The sequence below is a fragment of the Salvelinus fontinalis genome, chromosome 15 (assembly GCF_029448725.1).
Source record: "Salvelinus fontinalis isolate EN_2023a chromosome 15, ASM2944872v1, whole genome shotgun sequence".
Taxonomy (NCBI): domain Eukaryota; kingdom Metazoa; phylum Chordata; class Actinopteri; order Salmoniformes; family Salmonidae; genus Salvelinus; species Salvelinus fontinalis.
The window spans coordinates 46851901-46869601 of record NC_074679.1 but is presented as its reverse complement, the minus strand read 5'-3'; the positions used below and the strand labels follow the sequence as shown (position 1 = coordinate 46869601).

General features: G+C 42.6%; 2 protein-coding genes across 7 annotated transcripts in view; one reads left to right on the top strand and one right to left on the bottom strand.

Moving 5' to 3' along the window:
- Nucleotides 1-10430, top strand: part of LOC129812067 (spectrin beta chain, erythrocytic-like) — a 63555-nt gene extending 53125 nt beyond the window's left edge. For 2 of the 3 annotated variants that reach the window (XM_055864004.1, XM_055864002.1), the window contains 3 exons: nt 818-991; nt 1284-1326; nt 6599-10430. In XM_055864004.1, the coding sequence (XP_055719979.1) occupies nt 818-991; nt 1284-1326; nt 6599-6796 (415 nt within the window). In that variant the 3' untranslated portion in view covers nt 6797-10430. The remainder of the gene's footprint in view (nt 1-817; nt 992-1283; nt 1327-6598) is intronic. The other variant, XM_055864003.1, reaches the window with a different exon arrangement.
- A 120-nt stretch (nt 10431-10550) lies between these two features.
- Nucleotides 10551-17701, bottom strand: part of LOC129812069 (synaptosomal-associated protein 23-like) — a 48413-nt gene continuing 41262 nt past the window's right edge. For all 4 annotated transcript variants that reach the window (XM_055864008.1, XM_055864007.1, XM_055864009.1 and 1 more), the window contains exons 3-8: nt 16815-16856; nt 16670-16718; nt 13776-13893; nt 13386-13559; nt 12959-13103; nt 10551-12436 (exon numbers count right to left, since the gene is read on the bottom strand). In XM_055864008.1, the coding sequence (XP_055719983.1) occupies nt 12374-12436; nt 12959-13103; nt 13386-13559; nt 13776-13893; nt 16670-16718; nt 16815-16856 (591 nt within the window). In that variant the 3' untranslated portion in view covers nt 10551-12373. The remainder of the gene's footprint in view (nt 12437-12958; nt 13104-13385; nt 13560-13775; nt 13894-16669; nt 16719-16814; nt 16857-17701) is intronic.

The following is a 17701-nucleotide window of genomic DNA, read 5'->3' as shown; positions in this document are numbered from 1 at the left end:
AAAGCGGGATTCATCACTCCAGAGAACGTGTTTTCGCTGCTCCAGAGTCCAATGTCGGCGAGCTTTACACCACTCCAGGCGACGCTTAGCATTGGGCATAATGATCTTAGGCTTGTGTGCAGCTGCTTGGCCATGGAAACCCATTTCATGAAGCTCCCGATGAACAGTTGTTGTGCTGACGTTCCAGGGGCAGTTTGGTAGTGAGACGATTTTTACGCGCTACGCGCTTCAGCACTTGCCGATTCCGTTCTGTGAGCTTGTGTGGCCTACCACTTCGTGACTGAGCCGTTGTTGATCCTAGATGTTTCCACTTCACAATAACAGCACTTACAGCTGACCGGGGCAGCTTTAGCAGGGCAGAAATTTGGCAAACTGACTTGTTGGAAAGGTGACATCCTATGACAGTGCCAGGTTGAAAGTCACTGAGCTCTTCAGTAAGGCCATTCTACTGCCAATGTTTGTCTATGGAGGTTGCATGTCTGTGTGATCGATTTTAACACCTGGCAGCAACGGGTGTGGATGAAATAGCCAAATCTACCAATTTGAAGGGGTGTCAACATACCTTTGTATAAATTGTGTAATTGTCAACTCATACACCTCCGCTGTGCAGATGTCTGCCAACACGGGTTAGCGCTCGATCGGATTGAATCGAGGCCTTACAGTAGATAGGATATAAAGTGTAGTTCAAATTAATATCATTCAAGTTCATGGCTCTACCGCAAGATAATTCAAATCGTTTGGGGTAAGCTTGGGATGCGTATGTATCTGGTTCAGGTCTTCTCCAGCAAAATGTGTTTGTGCTCCTGTCCTCTCACAGGTCCTGGAACAACCTGTACTGTGTGCTGAAACCTGGTCAGCTGTCTGTCTATAAGGATGCCAAGAGCATCAGCCATGGCTCCACCTACCACGGAGAGGACCCTCTGTCGCTCTGCAACGCCAACTGTGAAGTCCTGACCAACTACAAGAAGAAGAAGCACGTCTTCAAACTGAGGTGAGGATCCGGAGTCTCTCAGTTTACATAGTTCACATCAATGGAGGCTGCTGAGGGGAGGAACGGCTCATAATAATGGCTGGGGCGGAGCGAATGGAATGGCATCAAACGCATGGAAACCATGTGTTTGCTGTATTTGATACCATTCCGCCCATTCCGCTCCAGCCATTACCACGAGCACGTCCTCCCCAATTAAGTTGCCACCCAACCACCTGTAATTCACACCCTCCGTTATTGCACTTTTCGTTTGAATCCTTACTGAATGTTGTTCATTTGGCTGTCTCTCTTCCAGGCTTGGCGATGGTAGCGAGTACCTGTTCCAGTGTAAAGAAAAGGTCAATTTTTCAATCAATCAATTTTATTTTATATAGCCCTTCGTACATCAGATAATATCTCGAAGTGCTGTACAGAAACCCAGCCTAAAACCCCAAACAGCTAGAATGCAGGTGTAGAAGCACGGTGGCTAGGAAAAACTCCCTAGAAAGGCCAAAACCTAGGAAGAAACCTAGAGAGGAACCAGGCTATGAGGGGTGGCCAGTCCTCTTCTGGCTGTGCCGGGTGGAGATTATAACAGAACTATGCCAAGATGTTCAAAAATGTTCATAAGTGACAAGCATGGTCAAATAATAATCATGAATAATTTTCAGTTGGCTTTTCATAGCTGATCATTAAGAGTTGAAAAACAACAGGTCTGGGACAGGTGGCGGTTCCATAACCGCAGGCAGAACAGCTGAAACTGGAATAGCAGCAAGGCCAGGCGGACTGGGGACAGCAAGGAGTCACCACGGGCGGCAGTCCCGACGCATGGTCCTAGGGCCCAGGTCCTCCGAGAGAAAGAAAGAGAGAAGGAGAAAATTAGAGAGAGCCAAGATTTTCAAAATGTTCATAAATGACAAGCATGGTCAAATAATAATCAGGAATAAATCTCAGTTGGCTTTTCATAGCCGATCATTAAGAGTTGAAAACAGCAGGTCTGGGACAGGTAGGGGTTCCATAACCGCAGGCAGAAGAGTTGAAACTGGAATAGCAGCAAGGCCAGGCGGACTGGGGGCAGCAAGGAGTCACCACGGCCGGTAGTCCCGACGTATGGTCCTAGGGCTCAGGTCCTCCGAGAGAAAGAGAGAAGGAGAAAATTAGAGAGAGCCAAGATTTTCAAAATGTTCATAAATGACAAGCATGGTCAAATAATAATCAGGAATAAATCTCAGTTGGCTTTTCATAGCCGATCATTAAGAGTTGAAAACAGCAGGTCTGGGACAGGTAGGGGTTTCGTAACCGCAGGCAGAAACAGTTGAAACTGGAATAGCAGCAAGGCCGGGCGGACTGGGGACAGCAAGGTGTCAGCATGCCCGGTAGTCCTGACGTATGGTCCTAGGGCTCAGGTTCTCAGAGAGAAAGAGAGAACGAGAGAATTAGAGAGAGCATACTTAAATTCACACAGGACACTGGATAAGACAGGAGAAGTACTCCAGGTATAACCAACTGACCCTAGCCCCCCGACACATAAACTACTGCAGCATAAATACTGGAGGCTGAGACAGGAGCGGTCAGGAGACACTGTGGCCCCATCCGAAGAAACCCCCGGACAGGGCCAAACAGGAAGGATATAACCCCACCCACTCTGCCAAAGCACAGCCCCCACACCACTAGAGGGATATCCTCAACCACCAACTTACAATCCTGAGACAAGGCCGAGTATAGCCCACAAAGGTCTCCACCACAGCACAACCAAGGGGGGGCGCCAACCCAGACAGGAAGTTCACGTCAGTAACTCAACCCACTCAAGTGACGCACCCCTCCTAGGGACGGCATGAAAGAGCACCAGCAAGCCAGTGACTCAGCCCCAGTAACAGGGTTAGAGGCAGAGAATCCCAGTGGAGAGAGGGGAACCGGCCCTGGAGAGACAGCAAGGGCGGTTCGTTGCTCCAGAGCCTTTCCGTTCACCTTCACACTCCTGGGCCAGACTACACTCAATCATATGACCTACTGAAGAGATAAGTCTTCAGTAAAGACTTAAAGGTTGAGACTGAGTCTGCGTCTCTCACATGGGTAGGCAGACTGTTCCATAAAAATGGAGATCTATAGGAGAAAGCCCTGCCTCCAGCTGTTTGCTTAGAAATTTTAGGGACAATTAGGAGGCCTGCGTCTTGTGACCGTAGCGTACGTGTAGGTATGTACGGCAGGACCAACTCGGAAAGATAGGTAGGAGCAAGCCCATGTAACGCTTTAAAGGTTAACAGTAAAACCTTGAAATCAGCCCTTGCCTTAACGGGAAGCCAGCGTAGGGAAGCTAGCACTGGAGTAATATGATCAAATTTCTTGGTTCTAGTCAGGATTCTAGCAGCCGTATTTAGCACTAACTGAAGTTTATTTAGTGCTTTATCCGGGTAGCCGGAAAGTAGAGCATTGCAGTAGTCTAACCTAGAAGTAACAAATGCATGGATTAATTTTTCTGCATCATTTTTGGACAGAAAATTTCTGATTTTTGCAATGTTACGTAGATGGAAAAAAGCTGTCCTTGAAACAGTCTTGATATGTTCGTCAAAAGAGAGATCAGGGTCAAGAGTAACGCCGAGGTCCTTCACAGTTTTATTTGAGACGACTTTACAACCATCAAGATGAATTGTCAGATTTAACAGAAGATCTCTTTGTTTCTTGGGACCTAGAACAAGCATCTCTGTTTTGTCCGAGTTTAAAAGTAGAAAGTTTTCAGCCATCCACTTCCTTATGTCTGAAACACAGGCTTCTAGCGAGGGCAATTTTGGGGCTTCACCATGTTTCATTGAAATGTACAGCTGTGTGTCATCCGCATAGCAGTGAAAGTTAACATTATGTTTTCGAATAACATCCCCAAGAGGTAAAATATATAGTGAAAACAATAGTGGTCCTAAAACGGAACCTTGAGGAACACCGAAATGTACAGTTGATTTGTCAGAGGACAGACCATTCACAGAGACAAACTGATATCTTTCCGACAGGTAAGATCTAAACCAGGCCAGAATTTGTCCGTGTAGACCAATTTGGGTTTCCAGTCTCTCCAAAAGAATGTGGTGATCGATGGTGTCAAAGGCAGCACTAAGGTCTAGTAGCACGAGGACAGATGCAGAGCCTCGGTCTGACGCCATTAAAAGGTCATTTACCACCTTCACAAGTGCAGTCTCAGTGCTATGATGGGGTCTAAAACCAGACTGAAGCATTTCGTATACATTGTTTGTCTTCAGAAAGGCAGTGAGTTGCTGCGCAACAGCTTTTTCTAAAATTTTTGAGAGGAATGGAAGATTCGATATAGGCCGATAGTTTTTTATATTTTCCGGGTCAAGGTTTGGCTTTTTCAAGAGAGGCTTTATCACTGCCACTTTTAGTGAGTTTGGTACACATCCGGTGGATAGAGAGCTGTTTATTATGTTCAACATAGGAGGGCCAAGCACAGGAAGCAGCTCCTTCAGCAGTTTAGTAGGAATAGGATCCAGTATGCAGCTTGAAGGTTTAGAGGCCATGATTATTTTCATCATTGTGTCAAGAGATATAGTACTAAAACACTTAAGTGTCTCTCCCGATCCCAGGCCCTCGCAGAGCTGTGCAGATCCAGGACAGCTAAGCCCTGGAGGAATACGCAGATTCAAAGAGGAGTCCGTAATTTGCTTTCTAATGGTCATGATCTTTTCCTCAAAGAAGTTCATGAATTTATTACTGCTGAAGTGAAAGCCATCCTCTCTTGGGGAATGCTGCTTTTTAGTTAGCTTTGCAACAGTATCAAAAAGAAATTTTGGATTGTTCTTATTTTCCTCGATTAAGTTGGAAAAGTAGGATGATCGAGCAGCAGTGAGGGCTCTTCGGTACTGCACGGTACTGTCTTTCCAAGCTAGTCGGAAGACTTCCAGTTTTGTGTGGCGCCATTTCCGTTCCAATTTCCTGGAAGCTTGCTTCAAAGCTCGGGTATTTTCTGTATACCAGGGAGCTAGTTTCTTATGACAAATGTTTTTCGTTTTTAGGGGTGCAACTGCATCTAGGGTATTGCGCAAGGTTAAATTGAGTTCCTCAGTTAAGTGGTTAACTGATTTTTGTCCTCTGACGTCCTTGGGTAGGCAGAAGGAGTCTGGAAGGGCATCAAGGAATTTTTGTGTTGTCTGAGAATTTATAGCACGACTTTTGATGCTCCTTGGTTGGGGTCTGAGCAGATTATTTGTTGCGATTGCAAACGTAATAAAATGGTGGTCCGATAGTCCAGGATTATGTGGAAAAACATTAAGATCTACAACATTTATTCCATGGGACAAAACTAGGTCCAGAGTATGACTGTGGCAGTGAGTAGGTCCAGAGACATGTTGGACAAAACCCACTGAGTCGATGATGGCTCCGAAAGACTTTTGGAGTGGGTCTGTGGACTTCTCCATGTGAATATTAAAATCACCAAAAATTAGAATATGATCTGCTATGACTACAAGGTCTGATAGGAATTCAGGAAACTCAGAGAGGAACGCTGTATATGGCCCAGGAGGCCTGTAAACAGTAGCTATAAAAAGTGATTGAGTAGGCTGCATAGATTTCATGACTAGAAGCTCAAAAGACGAAAACGCCATTTTTTTTTTTGTAAATTGAAATTTGCTATTGTAGATGTTAGCAACACCTCCGCCTTTGCGGGATGCACGGGGGATATGGTCACTAGTGTAACCAGGAGGTGAGGCCTCATTTAACACAGTAAATTCATCAGGCTTAAGCCATGTTTCAGTCAGGCCAATCACATCAAGATTATGATCAGTGATTAGTTCATTGACTATGACTGCCTTTGAAGTGAGGGATCTAACATTAAGTAACCCTATTTTGAGATGTGAGGTATCACGATCTCTTTCAATAATGGCAGGAATGGAGGAGGTCTTTATCCTAATAAGATTGCTAAGGCGAACACCGCCATGTTTAGTTTTGCCCAACCTAGGTCGAGGCACAGACACAGTCTCAATGGGTATGGCTGAGCTGACTACACTGACTGTGCTATTGGCAGACTCCACTAAGCTGGCAGGTTGGCTAACAGCCTGCTGCCTGGCCTGCACCCTATTTCATTGTGGGGCTAAAGGAGTTAGAGCCCTATCTATGTTGGTAGATAAGATGAGTGCACCCCTCCAGGTAGGATGGAGTCCGTCACTCCTTAGCAGGTCAGGCTTGGTCCTGTTTGTGGGTGAGTCCCAGAAAGAGGGCCAATTATCTACAAATTCTATCTTTTGGGAGGGGCAGAAAACAGTTTTCAACCAGCGATTGAGTGCTGAGACTCTGCTGTAGAGCTCGTCACTCCCCCTAACTGGGAGGGGGCCAGAGACAATTACTCGATGCCGACACATCTTTCTAGCTGATTTACACGCTGAAGCTATGTTGCACTTGGTGACCTCTGACTGTTTCATCCTAACATCGTTGGTGCCGACGTGGATAACAATATCTCTATACTCTGTTGAACCATCTAAAAGATAAGCTTTCTGCCCTTTCTGGAATTAAATCACAAGTATCTGTGCAGATGTATTACATCTGTCAATGCATTATGAAAGTTAATCTTGTAGCGAATCTTAACCCCAACACCCAAATTCAATGAAATATATTCAACACAAATGGTTATTTCAGAAGGAGCTGGATCTTTGGACCCAGGCGATGGAGAAGGCAGTGAAGCCCCTGGCGCAGGAAGAGGTAGGGCCCTCAGGGTCCGCAGGGGCCCGGGCCCACAGCCTGCCCCCTCCTTCCTCCTCCACCACCCCAGAGCCAGCGAAAGACAAGAAAGACAAGGAGAAGAAGGGATTCAGTCGGTTCGCAAAGAAGAAGTGAGGACTGACTGACGATATTTCCGTCACATGGGCAGAAGTTGTAGTGTACAATCAGTAAGACAGATTTTTATCACCTTAAAATAGATATTTTTTTTTTCTTTACAATAAAATACATGAGATATTGTCGTTTTTAGATTTAAACCTATGCTCATGCTGCTGAGTGTATTTAAGCCAGTGTATCAACGCAAATGTCCACATTTTTCGTTCTCTTTTTGTTTTCTCTTTGACAAAATATGCTACGTTTAAATAGTTAATTTAAAGCACAGGAATGTTCTTTTGACACTCAACCAAAGAATGTTTGTACATTTGGAGCTCATATCTTCAATATTTGGTATGGTAGCTATTTTAGCTAATTAAATGATAGGCCTAGTGTTGCCTGAAAGAGAGTGAGACATTGTACACTGCTGCACAGTACAATACCTGCATGCACGACAAGTACAACAGAAAGTATGCAAATTAATTGTCCTATGCACTGTGAAAGCCAAATAACATTACAGAAATTGGATGTTATAGACTGTTTTAGCTGAGATGATGAAAGTAACACAATTGAAAGACGATCATGTTACCTTGTTATTGTCGTGCTTTTACCTAAAACAAAAATCAACTCAATGACTTTCAACCACAACTTTTACCAGAACAGCACTGTGGCCATCTCTGTTGCTGAGAACTTGAAATAGCCTATGCCTAACACCTGTGTATCAAATCTCATATCTAGATACAGTACCAGTCAAAGGTTTGGACACACCTACTCATTCAAGGCATTCTCTCAACCAGCTTTGAATGAGTAGGTGTGTCCAAACTTTTGACTGGTACTACACCTAAAGATGCATGTTTTTACATTTTTTATATGGTGCTATAGTGTCGTGATATTATTAGGGCTCATCAATCAGCTCTGCTTTAGCCAACCTCGGCATAGCGGTTGTTTTGATAGTGTAGGTGATGGAACTGTGTTAGATTTGTCAAATCCACATCCTCTATGCGAGTGTCTGCTATTGCCGGTAAACGCTTGATCTGATTGAATCTAGGACTTACACTCCAACTAGACAAACTTGGCCTGCCCTATTGGTCCTTTACTTTGGACTGCAGAGTCATATGCAACTGATTCTATCACACTTTGTTTGGTTTCACTCAAAACATCTTCAATTACATAATCGGAGACAGAAATACTTTTTTTGTCTGTCAAAAATCGAGGATAAAAATTGTGGGTCAATCAAATCTAAATTGCTTTTCCAAAACCCACACAGTATGAAAATTCATAATGGAAGAATGTGTCAAAATGAATGAATGTATGTACGTATGGAAATACAGAAAGCGTTGAAGATGGGTAGACAACGATGTGCAATGTGGAAAACCAGAAAAAATTTATTTAATTTGAAATCGACCGTCAGAATATTTTAATTACATTTTTTCCCTCAATGACATTGGTAAAGTTAATGAAACATATTTTAAAAAGGAATCCATTCTGAAATATTTTATTTTACATCACCTAAATCTATACATGTACAGTATATAATGGAACTGCATTACTAGGAAAATATACTAATACATTTGACTACTGACAGTCCAACATTGTTTGTGTAGTTTATTTTTCCTTTGTATCAGGTATACCCCCTTCCTTTGTGCTAGGTTGCTGGTGTGCGATATCGAATGCCAAACCAAAATGACCTATTTACACAAAGTATTCAGACCCCTTGACTTTGCCCACATTGTTAAGTTACACCCGTATTTAAAAAAATGAATATATATATATTATACATACAATACCCTATAATGACAAAGTGAAAACAGGTTTTTAGAACGTTTTATTTAATATATTTGCAAAACAGACCTTATTTACAAAAGTATTCAGACCCTTTGCTATGAGACTCGAAATTGAGCTCAGGTGCATCCTGTTTCCATTGGTCATCCTTGAGATGTTTCTACAACATGATTGGAGTTCACCTGTGGTAAACTCAATTGATTGGACATGATTTAGAAAAGGCACACACCTGTCTACATAAGGTCCCACAGTTGTCAAAACAAAAATCAAGCCAAGAGGTCAAAGGAATTGTTCGTAAAGCTCAGAGACAGGATTGTGTTGAGGCATAGATCTGCGGACGGGTACCAAAACATTTCTGAAGCATTGAAGGTCCCCAAGAACACAGCGGCCATCATCATTCTTAAAATGGAAGAAGTTTGGAACCACCAAGACTCTTCCTAGAGCTGGCCGCCCAGCCAAACTGAGCAATTGCAGAAGGGCTTTGGTCAGGGAGGTGACCAAGAACCCGATGGTCACTCCAGCAGAGCGCCAGAGTTCCTCTGTGGAGATGGGAGAACCTTCCAGAACGACAATCATCTCTGCAGCACTCCACCAGGCCTTTCTGATACAGTGGCCAGACAGAAGCCAATCCTCAGTAAAAGGCAAATGACAGCCCGCTTGGAGGGTACCTAAAGGACTCTGACCATGACAAACAAGATTCTCTGGCCTGATGAAACCAAGATTGAACTCTGGACTGAATGCCAAGCGTCACGTCTGGAGGAAACCTGGCACCATCCCTACGGTGAAGCATGGTGGTGTCAGCATCATGCTGTGGGGATGTTTTTCAGCAGAAAGGACTGGGAGACTAGTCAGGTTCAAGGGAGAGATTAACAGAGCAAAGTACAGAGAGATCCTTGATGAAAACCGGCGAAGGTTCAACTTCCATCATGAGAACGACCCTAAGCACACTGCCAATACGACACAGGAGTGGCTTTGGGACAAGTCTCTGAATGTCCTTGCCAGAGCCCGGACTTGAACTCGATGGAACACCTCTGGAGAGAGATGAAAATAGCTGTGCAGCGGCACTCCCCATCCAACCTGACAGAGCTTGAGAGGATCTGCAGAGAAGAATGAGAGAAATTCCACTAATACAGGTGTGCCAAGCTTGTAGTGTCACACCCAAGAAAACTCAATGCTGTAATCCCTGCCAAAGGTCCTTCAACAAAGTACTGAGTAAAGGGTCTGAATACTTATGTAAATATTTATTTTATTTTATACATTTGCAAAAGTATCTAAAAACTGTCTATATGAAAAGGTATCACAGTTGACAGTGCATGTCAGAGCAAAAAACAAAACATGAGGTCAAAGAATTGTCCCTGTTTTGCTTTGTCATTATGGGGTATTGTGTGTAGATTGAGGTCAAAAAAACAAATTTACTCCATTTTAGAATAAGGCTGTAACGTAACACAATGTGGAAAAAGTCAAGGGGTCTGAATACTTTCAGGAATGCACTGTACATGTCAAAATTGATTACAACGTGACACCAGAATAAATGTTTGACTGAAATTGATGCTACAGTGGTTGTTTCCAAAACGAGAAGTTGCTTTTTTAGGGGTAAACACTCTTTAAATGGAATTGACCCCAAACCTGCTACACATTGCCTTTTAAATGTACTGGCTGTGCTGTCCCTCTAGATCCTTCATCCATTACACTTTCCCACCCTCACATCTACTCGCCACATACTAAACTCAACGTCTTTATCTTCCAGTCCTCTGTGTAGTGGTTTTTAAATCAGCATTTTCTACTCTCTACAAGCTATGTACAATATCCCAAAATGTTGACAGAAAATGTCTACTACATTGAGAGGTGAACTTGAAAATAAACTCAGAAACCGACAGTTTGGAGTTACTGTATGTTCCCCCCAGGCAACACACACACACACACACTGGGTAGAGAGCAGGGTCAGCAGCCATAAGGGTGCCTTGCTTGAGGGCACAACGGTAAATTCAAAGCTCTACAAGGTTTTACTGAAGAGTTTAATGAATTATACAAATATAACAATTTACTTTTAAACAGAAAGAACAAATCTGTCGGTGAAATAAAAAGGCACTTTTACTATGTTAAACAATCATCCAGACAGAACAAGCTGTGTTCCTCGACATATTCAAACTTGAGGCAGTTGCTGAGTTTACATTACAGTCGGTAAACCAACAGCATCGAGACAGAAGTATAACGTAGCAGTAGCTCTAGCATTAACGACTAATATCAAGACACTGAAGTCTGTGTCACTTTGGTTTAAATACAGCCTTGGATAACAGTTTAGTTCACTCTGTAGGAAATCGATAACTGACCAAAAGTATACCTGAATGCAGAAGAACATAACATTTTGTTTGACATTTACAAATATTTATAGTGAAAGTAAGGAAAGAAACTGAGTAGGTTACTGACAGACAGAAGAGGCGTTTTGGGGACAAGGCTGTTACAACACAGCCACTTTGCCCTTTCTAAGAAACAGGCAGTAAGGCCTCTCAGGTGACAAGGAGGCAGTTCAAATAAAAATGAGTGAAATAACATTGAGGTGAAGTACAGCACTTGATCCATTGGTGGCAGAGGTGTAGCCTGGTCCCAGATCTGTTCGTACGGTTACCAACTCCATTGCTCATTGTAAAGCAAATGAGGGACAAGGAGTTTTGCACAAACAGACTAGCACTCAGGCTAGCAGAGGGGAGTCTAGCCATGCTAAGATCTTTCATTAATATTAGTTGTTACTCTTGATCAAAGAGATATTGCTACAATTGTAGGGGACTTCCAGCATAGAACTTAATAGATCAACCATTGCATTAAAAGGGGATAATGGGGGGTTTAAAAAAAGCTATCTTTCACAAGTAATTTCTGCTTTTATACGAATAATTAAATAGGCACATAATTTCAAACAATAACAATTGGATACAATAACAATAATTACAAGAGCCAGGAACCAAATTACACGATTTAAAGCTGGGGTGTTAAACATACGGCTGGATGGGGGGGGTCCAACAAACTCACTATACTTTAAAATGACAAAAACCAAATAGTGGACCTACATTTATAGTTTCTTGACTGTGTCCAGCTCGCCAATAAATCACCGAAATGAAAGCTAGTCAGGGAGCATCGAAAATGCCAAAAGCAAATTTTGACGGCGAGGAAATATAACCGATTCTCAGTGCAGCCCTCCAGACCTCATTAAAGGTCAAATGCTGCCCCCGGAGAAAAATGTGTTTGACACCCAAGACCTAAAGCGTTTCCCTGCATACCCCGAAGCGGGTACAGCCACTGTGACACCTTTAGACCTCCGGGGGGCGACAGACGCATACGGCTGTGAATCTGGTGACGCTCCACGTTATACTCCTAGAACGCACGGGCAGATTATCAGGGCTTGTATAAATAAAGCATTTCAGGGTAGGAGTGCTGATCTAGGGGCGGGTCCCCCGTCTTGCGCAACTTCTCTCACATTAGGACTCCTACTCTGTGACGCTTTAGGAATATGGGCACAGATCTCACAACGCCTGGAGAAGTGATTCACCCGGTCACATACTAGGGGATTGGGCCCCGGGCGAGGACTTTTATCTAGTCATAAAAGGCACAATAAGAGAGAGTGTGTGTGTGTGTGCATATTTACATATATCATTACAGAGAAGGCAAGTGTGGTTCAATGGTTTTTTCCCTTGGTTGATTATCTTTGTTCAAGGTGTGAGTGTATGTATATATATTGTATATTTAAACACTAGTATGTACATGCGTGCACATGCAAGCTGAGGCAGAGATTCAACGTGGATGATGTGGAAGTGAGAGCAGGTAGGTCTACTTGATGAGCTTGTTAGCTCGCTGGTTGGCTTCGTCGATACGTGCTTTGTTCATGTCCGCCTGAGAGAGAGAGAGAGAGTACAGACACCAGGTGAGAGGTGGATGAACACATCTACATTTCCATCACTTAGTGCAACAGTAGCACATCCTTGACAGTGGAGGCCAATGTTAGGCAGCCTCATGGTACACGAGAGAAATACACCACAGACTTGACTAAGGTATGTGAGGTGTAGGAAGGTGAAAGACTAAACTGTAAAAAAATATATAGTCTCTTCACACTTAGATCAACGCAAACTTCAGTCATTTAATATGGCAAACTTTTGCTCACAAACACCGTCAGAGCATACTGGTGGCATCCATGGCTGCGTTTATACAGGCAGCCCAGTTCTGATCTTTTCCCCACTAATTGGTGTTTTGACCAATCACATTAGATCTTTTTTTCAGAGCTGATCTGATTTGTCAAAAGACCAATTAGTGAGAAAGAAAAGATAGCCATAGAAAGAGCCTCACGGCATAATAAAGCCGTAAGGAGTGAGGCATTGTATGGATGGATAACACAGCCCAGCTATGACGACAACCCACCTTATCTGTGATGCGGTCGATATGTTTGTTCTGCTTGTCTATCTCAGAGCCCATGTCCATGGCCATGTTCTTCAGGTTGCCTATGATGCTGCCCACCTGGTCCAGATTCTCCTCCATCTCATCCTCGCGAGCATCGTTGGTTATCCTTGGGGGAGAGAAAGGGACACGTTACATAAATATCTACTAAATCTCATACGCATTTTCATGAGACTTTTTCGCTCTTGCTTGATAGCCCTAACCCTTCGGTTTTACCAGATCTGAAGGGTCTAGGTAAGTAAAATCAAATGTAGCGATGGACCTTCCACCATATTGCCAGCCACCTTACAGATCTGCAAACATTGAAAGGGCAAAGGGAGCCAGAGTGACTTGGGACCGGCTGATACATTCTAACTAGGTGTGTATATTACAGTTGACTGGCTTCACTCACCTCTTGATGTAAGGTCCCCCCATGGACTGTTGCTGGTTGGCCTGTCCATTACGGATGCCTGATGGTTGAGTGGACACCACCGAGCCGTCCACTCCCTCTCCTCCACCTGCACTGCTTCTATCACCCATTCCCCAGGTACGCTTGTACTTAGAGTCATGCTCTATGGACGTCACCCTGATGGACAATACATCTATCAATACAAGTCGTTCAGTCCGTCAATCAATCAGGGGACAACTTCAGGGGAAGATAGATTAAAAACATGCTCGGAAACTGTGAGAGCCATCATTACAGAAAGTACAGTACAGAAGGTTACGACGACTCATTTCCAGTGTAGCAGACAGAAGTGAGTGAGTGAGACCAGGTAGCTGAACGGTTAGGTTAGTGTGTTACCTGTCACAGGGGCAGACACAGAGGCCACAGCACTTGGACAGGTCAGTCAGGTTCTTCTCAGCCTGTCTCATATCCTGGTTGATCTGGTCCATACCCTCCTCCGCACGCCGCAGTTGCTCTGTCACACAAACAGGACAACACATCAAAAAGATCCAGCTCAGGGAAACGCAATATTAAAAACATGTTCGAGTCATTTAACCTCTAATTTATGGTTTTAAAAAAATGGTTTTGATTATCAATGACAATGTCTTCTCTAGGGCGATTCCACAACAGGAAGGCCCAGAAATATTTTTGGTATCTCAGATTGCGCTGGCAATTCTCACGTAGAAACTTAATTGGGACAAAGGTTTTTTGATATGCTTTTTACAAATCATGATGAAAGTAGCCATGGTAGGCCTTTTTTAGTCCTACTCCTTATATGTCTAGATTTAGAAATACACATTACATTTATTCAACATGACCATCTCAAAAAGTACCCTTTCTGATTTAGTAAATGTTTTGACATATTTTAGACAATATCAGGGGTCGGAAACAAGCGGCCCACTGGGAAAAACCTGCCCAGGTTAGTCTCAATTCCAATTGTAGGTACATTCCAGTAATTCAATATTATCCCCAACAATTCCACTTAGAATTCAATTCCCTCAGGCACTAGTCAGACAGCATAGCTACAGTGGGAATCAGAAGCATTCCCCCACCCCTTGGATTTGTTCACATTCTGCTGCGTTACAAAGTGGGATTCAAATTCATTTCATTGTGATTTTTTTGTCATTGATCGACACAAAACCAAAACGAAAAAGAAAAAAGTGATTACAGCTGTGAGTCTTCTTAGGTAACTAAGAGCTTTGCTCACCTGGATGGTGTAATATTGTTTCAACCGATGTATGCTTACTTCGATTTTGACCGTACGCCGAGTAAGGTGTTTACATGACTATTGCATAATTTGCCTACTGCCATAATCAGTTTAATATCGAATTATTAGTGTGCATGTAAACATACAAGTTGTTGGGGGGGGGGGGGGGGGTCATGCCTAGACAGCAATTTAAGTCCTGCCATAGATTTTCAAGCATTTACTAAGTGATGTGTTGGATTTGAAGTTTCAAGTTTTATTATTAGTCGTATGTACAGGATACACATGGTATTCACCACAATGCTTCCTTGCAGGTTCCTTCTTGACAATGCAACAATAAGAAAAAGATAAAGACGAACAAAGTAAATGGCTCAGTAGAATTGAATAAACATTTTAGCATAAGTATAACATAAAAAAGAAACAATTTATAGGACAATATTGAAACATGTATCGGGGGGGGGGGGGGGGGGGGGTGCGCCAAACACAAGGCTTTGCATTTAGGCCAAACTTTTTATTCCTTTGTGGTGTTTTTATGCAGTATTACTTTAGAGCCTTTGTTGCATACAGGATCCATGTTTTGGAGTATGTTCTGCATACTTGAATTCTTCTTTTCACATTTAGGTCATTATTCTGGAGTAAGTACAATTTTGTTGCTTCATTCGCAGTTGTTTTCTCCCTTCATACCCATTGAAGCCCGTAGCTGCTTGAAAAATGGCCAATGGTCTCATGGTGACAACCCTGAGCAGTTTCCTTCCCGTCCTGCAGCTCAGTTCAGAAAGACTATCTTTGATGTGTCTGGGTGGTTTAATACATCATCCAAAGCATAATTGTTAACTTGACCAGGCTTAGAGATATTCAATATCAGATTTTTATTTTATTTTTACCCTTCTACCAATCACTCCCCGATCTTTGGAGTTGAATCTGTGCTTAAAATGCAATACTTGACTGAGGGCCCTTACACATGTATGGGGTACAGAAGAAGGGTTAATGTAATTTATGTGATATGTAAAGCCAATTTTTACTCCTGAACTATTTTACCCATGCCTTAACAAAAGGGGTGAATACTTTCACAACAGCTATATGTTATTTTTTATAAAATGTGTTGACATTGGAGTATTTTGTATAGATCAATGACAAGAAATCACAACTAAATCCATTTAAATTCCACTGGCATGCATTTATTAGAATTGTTTTTATCAAAGTGGGGTGATTACTTATGATCCCCATTGTATACTTGAAATATAGAACTACAAGTTGAAATGATTTATAACAAATCCTGTAGCCAATGTTTGATACTATGTGCATTAATTACATTTACTGGGAAATGTAAAAATACTGAATTCAAATTAAAATATTAAATGTTTTACAATTCCAATTAAAAAAAGTCAAGTCTAATACCAATTCCATAACTTGAAGATTGTTTAAATAAAATAATTTAAAATTAAATTGGAATTATTTGACCCCCAACCCTGATGTACAGGTCTAAAATTGGCCAACATAGTTTGTGATACAAATGTAAAAAAATATTTAAAAATTCTTCCTCCCAGTGAAATTTCTATGTGAGAACTACCAGAACAATCTGAGATGCAACTTTTACAGGAAGAACCACTGTCATACTGCAGCACACCTTGCGGGCTGCCGCAGAATTCTATGGCATGTTATTTAATTGTCAGCCATTGTTGCCATTAATGCTAGTTTGACCACCAGAGGGCATCTTTGAGAAGCATTTGATAGCCTTCAATATCGTCTGTACTAGAGAATTTAAAACCTTAGTCAGAACATAGTATATGGGATTGATTTTAAGAAGTGTAGCTTAATATTCTAGTGTTTTCACAAAAAACTAAACCGTCAGGGGTTGAAGCTGTGGCACAGGGTACCATACTAAACCACACATTACCTCTAAATCCCACAGCATAATCAAAACTTTTAGTTGAGCAACCACTGTACCAAAAATATTTATGGGCCTTCCTGGCGTGGAATCGCCCTCTAACAAAAGATGGCGTTCCAGAGCTGGTACTTGGTAGTGAACTATGCATCTCTGACTCACCCCCCTGTTGGTCCAGCATTTCAATGGTGTTGACACCAGTCTGCCTGCTCTGTGGACACAAGAAAAGACCACAGTTCAGCACCACATTAGGAACTCAAAGACCACAGTTCAGATAACTTATACGAGCAATAACAATCTTTCTCACCTCCTCAGCCATCTGTAGCATCCGCCTGGTGCTCTCCAAGGACTGGGGGAGGACAATAGAGAAACAAAGCAGTAATGTTACAAGTAGTACATACAATATTCTGAAAGTATTCAGACCGCTTCCCTTTTTCCACATTACAGCCTTATTCTAAAATGGATTAAATAAAAATCAATCTACACCCAATACTCCATAATGACAAAGCGAAAACAGGTATTTTTTGGTGCAAATGTATTACAAATACAGAAATACCTTATTTACATAAATATTCAGACCCTTTGCTATGAGACTCGAAATTGAGCTCAGGTGCATCCTGTTTCTACTGATCATCCTTGAGATGTTTCTACAACTTGATTGGAGTCCACCTGTGGTAAATTCAATTGATTTGGAAAGGCACACACTTGTCTATATATGGTCCCACAGTTGACAGCAAAATCCAAGCCAAGAGGTCGAAGGAATTGTCTGTAGAGCTCCGAGACAGGATTGTGTCGAGGCACAGACCCGGGGAAGGGTACCAACAAATGTCTGCAGCATTGAAGGTGCCCAAAAACAGTGGCCTTCATCATTCTTAAAATGGAAGCCGTTTGGAACCACCAAAACCCTTCCTAGAGCTGGCTGCTCGGCCAAACTGAACAATCAGGGGAGAGGAGTCTTGGTCAGGGAGGTAACCAAGATGGGAGAACCTTCCAGAAGGACAGCCATCTTTGCAGCACTCTACCAAATCAGGCCTTTATGGTAGAGCGGCCAGATGGAAGCCACTTCGGCAAACTCCATGCGGGCTGTCATGCTTTTTACTGAAAGGCAAACCATGAGAAACAAGATTTAACTCTTTGGACTGAATGCCAAGCGTCACGTCTGGAGGAAACCTAGCACCATCCCTACGGTGAAGC